At 36.2% G+C, this 12,793-nt stretch overlaps 1 protein-coding gene across 1 annotated transcript in view; it reads left to right on the top strand.

Annotated features, from left to right (window-relative positions):
- The window catches only part of TUSC3 (tumor suppressor candidate 3), a 109,257-nt gene extending 103,125 nt beyond the window's left edge, over positions 1-6,132 (top strand). Inside the window, exon 10 of the mRNA XM_036382611.1 lies at positions 5,847-6,132. Coding sequence (XP_036238504.1) covers positions 5,847-5,862 — 16 coding nt within the window. The 3' untranslated portion in view covers positions 5,863-6,132. The remainder of the gene's footprint in view (positions 1-5,846) is intronic.
- Positions 6,133-12,793: the final 6,661 nt, after the last annotated feature.

Here is a 12,793-nt window from a genome sequence, read left to right as displayed (position 1 = left end):
AATATATCTTGTAGTATCAGGTGTTATAAACTTTGGGAATCTTAATTTAAATAATGTAGGGCTTTTCTCTCTTCTCTTGCTAATCTGTTTGCTGTAAATGCTAGGTGGAGTAGAGTTTTAAATTTTATTCTCCCCACAATTAATCTAGAATTTATTGAAATACCAGATGTCTTTTAATGGGACTGTCTAGCAGAAGTTGGAGGCCTATGTAGATTTCATACTTCTCTTTTATTATCCAAGCTAAGAATAAAGGAGAGGATGATTTGGGCTAGGGGGCAGAATTCTAATAAAAGCTTAGTCATTTGATAGGTGATACATATCAAAAGTGTACCTGCTAGTATGCTAAAGCTGGTTAAAAAATAAATAAATCTGGGACAATGAAAAAGGATAATTCATCACAATCCTGATAAAATAAAGTAGTGCCATATCATGTTGTTACTGTGAAGAAATTACTAGATCCATAAACCAAATTCTGTCTTAAGGAGCTAATTAGACTCAATACCATAACTTATAAATCAAGTAAATTCATAAAGAAATGAACAGTGTTTATGCCTAAACTCATAGGAAACATTTAATAGCTGGGTAAGTGTGATGCAGTTTTCTTGGGGTTTTTCAAATACTGTTACTGCTTCTTCATAATTACGCAAGATCTTTTGGGCTTAGTTGGTCTGTCCTGGATGGTTCCAAGTCTTCTTGGTAATAAATTAATCATTCAATCTTAAATCCTCACTCAATCTTAAATCCTCACAATTGTCTAGTATTGGAAGCCATCACTAGAGCTGATCCTTTTGCTCTGCTATTATCAAATTTCATTTACTCATTTAAAATGTAAATGTGTAATTTATTTATCATGTCCTTTTCAGTGCTAAATCTTTCATGTTTCTGTTGGTCTCTTGGGTAGCTCTGACCCAATTTGCTGTTATTTTAAATAAACACTGTTGATTATTTGACACTTCAGTGGTCACAATGTGTCATCTTCTTCACAATCCCTCAGCATTTTTTAGAGAAGCCTCTATGTTTCTTGTGGATAGTTCTTAGGAATTTTAATGAATGTGCAATGCACTGAGGAGGACCAAGTATATAAACTCTTATTTTCTCTTTCCTCTTTTAATTTAGTATCTTGCATTTTGACTTCAGTCTTATGTGCTAAAATACATTAATCTTCTTGTCTGAATTCCTTAAGATCTTCCTAGAAGTTCCATTTCCACACCTCATCAATTGATCCCAATGCAGATATATCTTAAGATGTGAAATATGTCTATCCTTTTCCTTTCACTGGTTGTAGATTTCACCTTGAAACTCTCAGTCTTTTTGTGATGAATTGTCCTCAGGCTAGTAAAGCTTTGCCTTTAACAATATTAACAACAATGCATACTAATGATCTGTCAGGGAAAAAGTGACATTATGTTGGCCTGCCTAAAGCAACAGTTAAAGAAAACTGAAATTGCTTTAATGCTATATGCATGACCTCGAGCATCAACTTCCCTATCCTACTTAAAAAAGAAAAGAATTCGAATGTCCTAAATTGTTTCCATTCTCTGGCATTGAACAGCCAAGTCAGTTCTTTGTGAAATATCACGCATTGGTAAGAAGTGAAACAATAACACAATCTGCTGTGCATCTTCTTTTCTGCAGCGACCTCCAGGTAGCGAAGATAACTCAAAACAGAGCTGGATAAACATAAAGCCACAGTCAAAAACTGGAAAAAAAAATTATTTATTTTTTTAATAGTGTCTTTTAAGGTGCTCTTTAGAGGGCATGTATATAGGAAGGCACAGTAATTTCAACAGACTTTTCGATCCACTTCAGACATTCCCAATTCTGATTTGATTCTTTCTTTCACAGGATTTTCTTCTTGAAGGCTAGTATTGGGCAAAAATTGTTTCTTTAATATGCTGGTAAAATACTGTTACACAGTATAGCATTGAAATGGGAAAGGTGATTCAAAGTGGGGGTCATCATGAAGGTTACTCACTAAGCAAATACAATCATGATAGATGAGCTCACATGCAGCAAATCTTTCTGCTAGACCCATTTTTGCCATGGCAGGAATTTTTCATGGCTGTATTAATCTACCTTTTTATGGGAACGAGATGAAATTTTTCATTTTGCTAAAACTTTCACTTTAATTGATATCATTAACTATTGAAAGATTATGTAATAATTTTATTTTATACTCTTGAGCATTTTCTCTTTATAATTATTTCTGGATAAAACAAGTGTTTTGATTTATCTTGGACAATGTTTTTAGGAAGCCTTCTCACCCTATTATTTAAAGTGAATAAATGATATGTTAAATATCAGATATACTCAGTGACTGAGCAATAAAATGTAATTATAACAATACAGAATTTCATCTGTCATCTCATACACATGGGAGTGACACAGAGACTGTTCTTCACTATATGCCAAAACCATGAACTCTAAGTTGACTTTGCAAGTCAGGAAAGAGCTTGGCTCTCTGGAAACCACACCTTAGGCAGTTTCAGCCCAAAAAGCATACAGATTATGAAAAAGAATGAGAGAGCATGCTAAGAACAGAAGATATCAGTACATAAGCACAGTATTGTATTATTGGGAATTTTAAGCATGTAAATATTTGTTACACTGCTTCAAGAGGATGCAGAGAAAAGTTTCATCCACGCTTTACTGGTATTAAAAACATTTCTTGCTTTTTTCTTTTAGCTTTGGCTGCAACCTAACTGCCCTAGATTGCTTTTTCTGCTTTATTTTCTGAATGAAACTTCTAGCACAGTTTCATTACTCTTAACACTTTAAATTGTTCTTTCAAGCCTACATTTTATCATTAGTTGTTTTAATCTCAATTTAAATGAAATAAACACCTGAACATATTCTATGTTTTCATAATTATTCATTAAGTAGATTTTGAATTTTTTTAGAACCTGCCTTGCAGTTGAATGTTTCATTATCCAATTATCCTTCATAGCCATTATATTTCAGAGTAATAAGAGTAACGTGAACTTTTTTTAGTTAAACCATAAAAAATAATTAGCCTTCTGAACTATGTATTGATGGAACAGAAAATACATATTCTTTATTGGCTAGGAGAGAAAATGAACTAAGCTGTGCAAAGCATGATAAATAAGAGATGCCTTATTTTCATCAAAAACCCATAAATGTTAAGTCAGACATAAAGTATTCATTTATTGCTTGGGGAAGGGCAGTCAATGCAACAGGACACACAAATTGTAAGATGCCCCAGAGCTTGAAAAATCCTCACATTCACTGTATACACATCTACCCCATGTTGTAATTAAATTAGTTTCAGTAAAGAAATCCTATATAATATTGAAATTACATGCAAGTGAATAAAATAGAATAGTTATTTCTTGGAAATATACTGGAAAAATATTAATACTTAGAAAAAATAGCATCTACAGACATATGAAATTAAATTTATTAATAAACATGAGCATACTACTAGCAGCTTTTTAGATATTTCATGCACAATTAAATTTATTAACCTTAAGTTTATGAATTGGCAAACCTACTTCTGATAAATACCAGGATTCAAAATTTGATCTATAGTGTCCAGCAAAACTGCCTACTTTCTTTAAAACAGCAGAAATCAAGATTATTTTAAAAGACAGGAAAACAATAATATACAGTTGTCAAAACAAAGCCTTTACATTTAGTATTTTCTATACTACTACTATTAATGTGGCTAAACAGTATGTTTTCAAGAAAAAAGCTGCCCGTGAAAATGGAAGACAACACAGTACAGTCTCCCTCTATTCATGTAAACCATATAACAGCATGCTGAATTCATGAAAAGTCACAAACCTCCATATTCTTCTCTGTGTGAGGTGTCAACATCAGTGCTGTTTTCTAATCCTTTAAAAATGGGAGATCTGAATGCTAGATGTCTGCATCTGTAGCAGGTCTCTTACTGTGGTAAACAGTTTGGATGCTCTTCTCCCAGAAGGACCTTGCTTCTGTGATTTTCTCCATTTAAAATGCCTCTTCTTGCTTGTATGCCTTTCCTATAAGTCTGACAGTCTGCCATTTACTTTTACCTATTTCTATCCATTCCCATCTAGTTTATGTCTTGAGGGGCACAGTTTGTCCAGGCTTTCCTGTTCTGCTGCACCCTGTCTTGCAACATGTTTTCTTCTGTCTATCTGCAGATCTATCCCAACAGATATTGTCCAGTTTGTTACTCTTGATTTTTAGAAACTGCCTGCCCCCCATCTCCTCCTTTGTGGCTACTCTATGGTTTTTTCATGGGATTTTGGCTTTTTGTATTTTCCATAGAGTCAAAGAATAGCTAGGGTTGAAGTGACTCCTAGAGATGAATCACTCTTCTAAAGTAGGTTCACTTATAGCAGTTTGAACAAGATCACTTCCAGGCAGGTTTTTTGACAGGAAGAGCCTCCACAACCTCTCTGGATAGCCTGTTCCACTGCTCTCTCACCCTTGAAATAAGAAAGTTTGTCCTCATACTCAGATGGAAATTGATGTGTTTCAGCTTTCTGCCTACACTTGTTTTAGATCTTTCAGTGTTTCTTTTGTCTACATTCTGTATCGTGTCTCTTAGCTGCTAAAGGTGCAGTTCCCTTATAGGCAGAAAGTAAGGATCAATAGCTGTGGTAGAAGCATGTTGATCCAACTGCTGTATTTGTATTTCTTTGCTGTTACTTACTGAGTCTTTTACAGCTCTTAAGCCTATCAATGCTAGGCTTAAGAAATCTTCAGCCCTTCCCACTCTTCTCTCCAAACTTTTTCACTACTATTAGTCCTCTCTCTTCTCCTCTCAGATCCTTTCCTGTACATGGCCTTACACATCTGTTCTAGACCTGGGTTATGTTTTCAGTCACATGTGCTCAGCATTCCTACTTCCCCCTTCAGCCCTCTGCAATTCTCTCCATGAAGTAGTTCTTGCTGGCTTTTCCCCGTCGTTAATCCCTTCACCCCCAGCACCAGACAGTCGCTGTCTGTTTTGCCTTGCTTTGTATGTCTTGCCTAACGAGCTTGTCAGCTTTTTGCAGCAGTGAACATCTTTATACTGATACAGTCTCTTAAGCTTGTGGCACTTGTATTTATGTTTTGTAATGATTAATTATTGCCATGAATGGAAAAACTGGTGAAATTACTACAGCATGTATGCTGGTGCACACTGCATATCTAGGAGTTGAAAGACCTACCAGGCAAAGCTAGAGGCAGTACTTTCATTTAGCAGTTCCTAGCTTGTGTGTTTGTACAGTTAGTCCATAGTCTTGCACAAGTCTCTGTCTCTCTGGGTTCCCACTTCCCAGTCTATGGGATTTGGTAAAGTACTTAGAAGGGTGTGACACACAATATATTCTACATTTTAAAAATAAAAAGTTTCCTTCCAGATGTAAAGAAACAGCAATGTCATTGGAAACGTCTTAATTTATTAAAATATTAAGAATTTAAGAGTCTGCAACCCTACAGAGCCTTGCCAATTGCTCTATACTCTCCCAACTCTGGGGCCACTTCAGCAGTAAAAGAAGATGGTTTGAAATAAACCTGAAACATCCCCTGGGAGAGATTTCTCACTTCAAGTAATAAGAACAGATGCAGAACTTGATTAAAGAGAACAGATGTTTGAAGAGCGTTTTTCTTTTTAATTTTTTTAAATAGGCAAATTTAAGTTTCAATCACTTATGTTTTATTTGATAACTTTCATGCTTGCTTAGTAATTACTAAATGGAATATAAAAACTTAAGAGATTATTACACAAATGTCAAATGACTTTTCAAATTAATGTTTTGAAGTCCTTATTTATTATTCTTTTCAAATTATTTTGGTGCTATGTTTTATATGCATTTTTCAGCATTTAATCATGTTTTCTTTCTTTTCAGCTTCTTAATTAAATGAATTCAAGTGGGATTCACTTAGAGCTGCTTACCGTGAAGATAAGCTACAACTGCTATTTTCAGCTCACCAATGTTACATGTATTCAAGAATCTTTTGTTGGTTCATCTGTTTTTGTGATAATTTATATAGTATCGTGATAGAGAAATGAATGCAGTTTTATGCAATGAATGCATAATTTATAGAAACATATAGTAAATATCTCATTGGGAAGTGCTAAAATGCTATGAATATAGTGTGCTCAAGAATTTAAATAAATTTCAGTATAATGGGCTTCTGTTTAAGTCTTCCTTATTAACTGTACTACATGGATCCAAAGGGTATTTCTGAGATTTTTCACCCAAAGTTTGTTTTGAGATGTGTTTTTGAACTGAACAAAATAACATCAGTTCTTTAGCTACAATTAAGAGATACACTCTGGTGGAAACTATTATTTAATGACTACACCTTACCCTCACTTTGCTTTGTAACAGAGTATTTGTATAGAGTCTCTGATCAACTCTGACATGCTGAGCCATTAACATAAAATTCTATTCTACACATTTTCATCCTGTATTTCTTTTCCTGACTCAGCAGTGTGTAGAACACATACAAGTTCATCTTTCTCTTATGCCAAAGGATGAAATTCATAATGGAATTCATTGTGTTACAGCAGTCAGAACTCAGATCCTTTTAAGCTGAATCTGTGGTGACAAAATGGAAGGGTGGGGAGCAACAATATTTTATAACCTAAAACATGCTTATTTTCTGAAGTAGCAACAGGAGGAAGGTATTACTCAATGATGCTTGTAACACAGTACAGGTGAGTCTACTGGAACTGGGGTTACAGAAGTAGCCAGTTTTGTGTGTCCACTGAGCTCTGTGAAAAGCCTGTATAGGAATTAGTAATGCCATTCAAATGCCATTTTTTAGCAGTTCACATCTCATATTATGTGAATTACTCATAAATCCTTGTATACACCTACATAGTATATTCTCAGTGGCTCAGGAAACAACAACCATCACAAGATACTTTACCTCAGTCCTACTTCTTTTCCTCCCTACTGGCAGTTTTCCAACTGGAACTTTTTCAAGTACCAATTCTCTGTCAGTAGCATTAGGAATTTCTTCATTCATAATATAAAAATGTATCTAGGAGGAGAAGATTGACTAGACTTTACAAAACTCACTTCATCTTATGTATTTACTATTTCTTCTCCAGAAATACTGGTATGTTAAGAACTGGGAAACATTTTTGGACAAGAAAAAAAAAAGAGGAAAGACAGCTTATATCTTACACAAAACCAGAGCAAGACCTACTCGTTACCCTAGTGAAAACACTAGAAGGTTGTAGAGCAGTATTTAAATTATAAGCTGAGTAAAAACAAACTCAAAACACCTGGTTCACTGACTGATATGGACTGTGAAGGGGGTTGCAGCCTTTTCAGAGATGCTTCAGCTGTTATTCAGGAAGACAGATCAGCTTGCCCATGATTCCAGTTGAGTGGCATGTGCCAGTGCATGAAAGCCAGGACAGGTTTGCAAGACCTTTATGTCAGTGGTAGAGGCTTGAGAAAGGGATGGAAAAATTAAGTTGTATGGTATTCAACAACAGCCCTGGTATAACAAGCATTCAAAGCCCGGGTAGGATAATAAATAAATCACTAGGACAGTTATCAGGCTAATGACTTAAGGATGGCACAGCTGGATCTGCAGGTGACAGAGTGGGGCTGTATGAGAAAGATGACATAGAGTGTGACAGCACAGACATCTTACAGGAAAAACAAGAAGCAGAGCAGTAAGTCTCCATGGTTGGAAGTTGTATTCTAAAAAAAGAATTAGAATTGTGCTGCTTGATCAAGATGACAAGTGACTAGAAAGTGAAAGAAGAAAAAGTGCAAGTTTCAGACAGGAAGTAATAGTGAGAGATCTTAAGACCTTGTGCTAATGAGACTAAATATTTCAGCTTATGATGAGGTAAAGCATTCCAGTGACACATGACTGCCTGCTGGAACAGCTAATAGATCTCACATAATATTCAAATCAAAAGCAGCAGCTTGAGTAATGCATGGGTGCTAACATACTATGTAAGAGTTATTCATGGGATAGCTACTCTGTAACAAGAACCACAGTACAGTATGGTACATGTTGTTGTAAAACAGGACAAAGTGAAATCTGAAATAATTTGGAGTATATTAGAAATAAAGGCAGCTAATAATGCAAACAAACCTACCCCCCTCAAACAACAACAAACAATAAGCAAAAAGTGAGACACCTACAAACAGCCTGGTGGCTGTTTAATATTTCATTAGAAGCACAGATAAAATATGTGCCACAATTAAAAGAAATAAAAACACAGCAGCTCACAGGTCAAGTGTAAAAACAACAGGTTCAAAAAAATCATCTGAAAATGATGCTCATCATGGTAGCACAGGCTTCTTAAAATACACCCAAAGCAGGGAACTAGTCAGAGTTGATGACAAAGGTGTAAGAAGGGGCACACATTGATAAGGACTGTGACAGAGAAGCCAAATTCTCTGCAGCAGCTAGGCCAGAAGATTTAGGTCAACATGGTCTGGCACACTATGTATGATTGTTTTAAATAGATAAGCTAGGTGCTGGTAAGATCTTGGGACCAAATGGCATTTATCAAAGAGCTCTGAAAGAAATCAAATGTGAGATTGCAGAACTGCTGAGCAAGGTGCCTTTACCTATCATTACAGATTGCCTCTGTGTCAGAGGCCTGAGAGATGGCCAACACAGCTGTCACCTACAAAAAGGAGAGTCTAGAGGGAAAGCTAAGCTACAGACCAGTGAACAATTTCCAGTCCTGATGGGATGGTCTAGCTGGCAATAAAGAATAAGGTTACTGAGAGCAAGGATAAACATAGTCATCTGAAAAAGGTGTAGGACTTGTATAAAGGAGAATTTAGGTTCACAAAGCTTGTAGATGGCTAAAATAGTGTCTGAAAAGCACAAGGATAAAAATCCCTTGGTAAGGATTTATTAAAGAACCTAATATAGAATTGGAAGAGATGTCCTTCTTGAAAACCCAATTAAGACACCAAGAGAAGGATAGGGCTTAATGGGCACTAAAGTCAGAAATACATCCTTCCTGAAAACTAGTGCTGGGACCACTGGAATACATCTTCATCAGTGATGTGTAGAAAATGCATGGGCAGTGCAACCTGTGTTACAGATAAGCTCACAGTACTGTGCTGAGGGAGAAAAGTCCACCAAAACTTTGATAGGTAAGACTGGGGTGTTTTGATGGGTAAAAACTTGCGAATACATCTAGAGAAAAATAAATACCTTGTTCAGCTAACACTCAGGAAAAAGATGTAAGTGAATGAATTTTAGCAGAGTTGTCAGTGTGTGCTGACAGCCAAAGAGGAGATGTTTTGTGTCATCAGTAGAGGGGTTTGGGTAACAAGAGGGGACAACATTACAACTACACAAAATCTTTGTGGATTCCTGTTGAGTTCTGTATGTAGTTCTGATCCACACATTCCAAAGACTCAGCAGTTCAAGGTACAAGTGGAGATAAGCAAGCAGTGTCTCTTAAAAGAGCTCAGATTCTAAATAAGCAGGAGTATGGTACTAAAAAACCTAGTTCATGTTTGCAGCAGTGGACACCTAAAAACTTTTAATAAAAGAAATCCCTACTTGAGGATCAAAGTATAAGAGATTCATAGAAGCAAAACCCTGCAAAAGAAAATGTAAAAAAGAAAATAAAAAAAAATCACTATACTTTTTTCAATTAAATTTAACTCCAGATACTCTTCAGAAAACCCAAATAAATCTCTCTCCACAGTGATGTTAAGTGGCATTAACAAGGTTCAGTGTCCTGTTAAGGACCTAGAAATGACCTCCACATGATCGCAGGTTTCTCATCAGGCAGAGTCACACACGAATTCAGGACCTCATTGTTAAATAATTTAAGCTATCCTTTGAGCAAGTTAGAAACCCTGGGAGTTATTTTTCCAATTCTTTGTAACACATGAACAATTGAGTATGATCTTGCTGTCTATGTTTGGTAGTACTGAATAACTATATTCAAGAGAAAAATGTAATATAGATGTATTCTCTAGTGTTAGCTGAAGATTTTTTACTCTTATTGAGGTTTTTTACTCACCTATATTTCTGTCCTAGAGAATTTTGACTCCTATATCTTTCATTTCCCAATGCACACACACACATATACAAAAGAATGCCTCATTAGGAGTTCTTAATGAAAAGACTTCCTGTTGGAACATCTCAAATCCAAGAGCAGACATTCTCCTATGCTCAGTCCATGTATGAACAGGAATCCTATGTTTTTCTCTGAACTATGGATACATGCTACACACACTAAGAGCTATACAGTTTCAGGGCTTGTTGTCTGTCATGTGGCAAACTGAATCCCCATCATCCATAAAGATAGGTCAAGCAACTCAAGTCTAAGTTTCTTTGACATTGTGATATGGAGACAGAGGAACAGAATTTTATGGAGTTGTTTTTAATTTTATGTTACCTATGCTAAAAATGTAAATTTGATGTCCTCCATTTACCCCAGTTAGCTATACCACTATGCACCAGATAGATGACATGAATAAGCAACCCCAAATTTATTTCTTTTTGCAACACAATAAATGTATGATGCCCAAAGAAGCATCAATCTGTATTTTCCAGGGATGTTTTACTCTCCATTAACACAGGTCTGTATATTTTCAGATTAGTAGCTTTCATAACATTAGTCAGTGCTGGTCCCTCTAGAAGTACTTGAATGAAATAGGGAATATTTTTCTGGTTTGTATTTAGCCTTTCTGCCTTGCATTTTAAAAATGCATCACAAGTATACAGAGTAATGAAGAAGCCTTAGAAGTTCCAAAGTTGGAAAGCTTTGTTTTATCTTCTAATAGTTACATTTTTGCTCCAGGAGTCTTACTCTAGAGAGAAAAAAAGCCCGAAGGTAAGTCATTACCAAGCAGTGCTTCAGGCAAAAACAGTGCAAAATAAGAGTTTATCTAGGCTGTAGAGCACGCTCTACCATAAGTATTTGTTTCCCCTCCAGTAGCACTTGGTGCAGGAGTTTCATTCTTTGGTTTTAAGAATAAAGAACAGGAAGCTTTACATTGTGTTTAAGAAGCTGATTGAGTCCTGTTCAGTTTTAGTTTGTTTTGTAATAGTATGTAATGTCATTAGAAATGGAGTCATTTAGCAGAATGAAGGTAAACATTCTGCTAAATTACTCAATTGCTAATGAAAATATTTAGTTTTAAATTCTTTATCTAATTATTTAGCTAAATAAATAAATTTATTTATCTGAAAATATTTTCATTGGTCAAAGCTAGTGGAAGTTATTGTTAGTATTAGAAGAAGGTTGCAGCCATTTTTGGCCTCAAGAGGGCTATCTACCATCAGCACATCTAATAAATCTCCTCAATTCTGACTTTGGATATGGCCATCTATCTGTGCCAATAAAGTCTTTCACTAGTCAAGGCATTTGAAACTAGGAATAATCATACCTGGTGCTGAACAACCTTTATCCCTTCCTTTTCTATAATTTCTCACTCTCCTCAGCTGTGTTTAAATAACTCTTTCCTCCACCTCCATCTTGGATAAAGCCAAGGTGGGTGGATGGCCCAGCTATCATGGCACTCAAAATCCTCATCAGATAATTGCTGTTCAGATGCCCTGTTTTCTCCAGGCTTTTGAATCTTTATCTCACCACTTCTAAGCTCACTTCTAAGCTGGGTTGTTCTGTGACTTCTCAGAGAATTCCACTAAGTCAGAGGGGGCCAGCCCCAGGCCAAAGCTCCCTCTCCTCCTACACACATATCCCATGACTGCCTGACCCAAGCAACCTCTTTTCCTTACCAGCTTCCCTGCTGGTCTCCTTCTAAGGGGATGCTCTTAGAAGAGGTCTGGGCTGGCCCAATTCCCCTGCACTTTGAAGCAGAATGATCTTTCCTTACCACAGCTTGCATATTGTAAAACTCCAAGAGGAAACAAAGCTAAAAATCAGCCTCTGCTGTACAGAGACGTCAGTCCAGAGACCTTCCTGCAGTTACCAGTCCATTTGTTTCTAGAGGACAGGCTTAAAGCACAACAAAATAACAGATACAGCTTGGCAAAAATAAAAGTTTTCAAACGGTATTTTTCATGCAGACATGCAATTACTTGCAACTAAAATGTCCAATTAACATACAATGCAACAAAAACTCAAATACAGAGAATATGTAGGAAGAGCAGAGTAAGCATTTCTCCAGCACTTCTCATTCAGGAAGAGCAGGACATAGTCACAGTTCATTGCTTTATAATGCTGCCTCTGTCCTGAAGCCACTGGAGGTTCATTTCAAGCTTACCCTCACAGCTCAGTTATTTAAAATTTTTTTATAAGTTCTGGGAATTTTAATGAGCATTTTAAATGCCTCAAGTTAAGACATTACTGATAGTAATGGTACAACTTCATCTTATATCCCTTCTGTAATCACATCTGTCAAAACATTAGCCCAGCCCTACCACAAGAGCTATCTTACTGGAATTTCCTTGAAGGAAGATTTCCTGCTAGGCCTGTAGCTTCTTCCCCAGACTGGTTTCACAAAAAAAAAAAAAAAGAAAAAAAAAAAAAAAAGGTAAAACAGTGTCTAAACCACAGGCACACACATTACAGAAAATCTGAAGACTGCATCTTAGTTCACAGAATCAAAATAGTGAAAGCATTCATGCCAGTGCATTATGACAGCTATTATGAAAATAGCCACTATAATGTATAATTAAGGCAGACATGTAACAATAAAAAATCTAGCCCCCACAGATCTGGAAACAGGGTTTTTTCATGCTTTGAACTGTTGCCAGGTGAGGCAATTCTTAAGAGGGTCAAGAAAATTAGTCTTAAATGGCTACGTAGCTAAATATCAAAATATCATAAGGTCCTAAGAGCTCTGTCCCCACAGAGACTCCTGCTAGGAGA

The sequence above is a fragment of the Molothrus ater genome, chromosome 4 (assembly GCF_012460135.2).
Source record: "Molothrus ater isolate BHLD 08-10-18 breed brown headed cowbird chromosome 4, BPBGC_Mater_1.1, whole genome shotgun sequence".
Taxonomy (NCBI): Eukaryota; Metazoa; Chordata; class Aves; order Passeriformes; family Icteridae; genus Molothrus; species Molothrus ater.
This window is presented reverse-complemented; position numbering and strand designations above follow the sequence as displayed.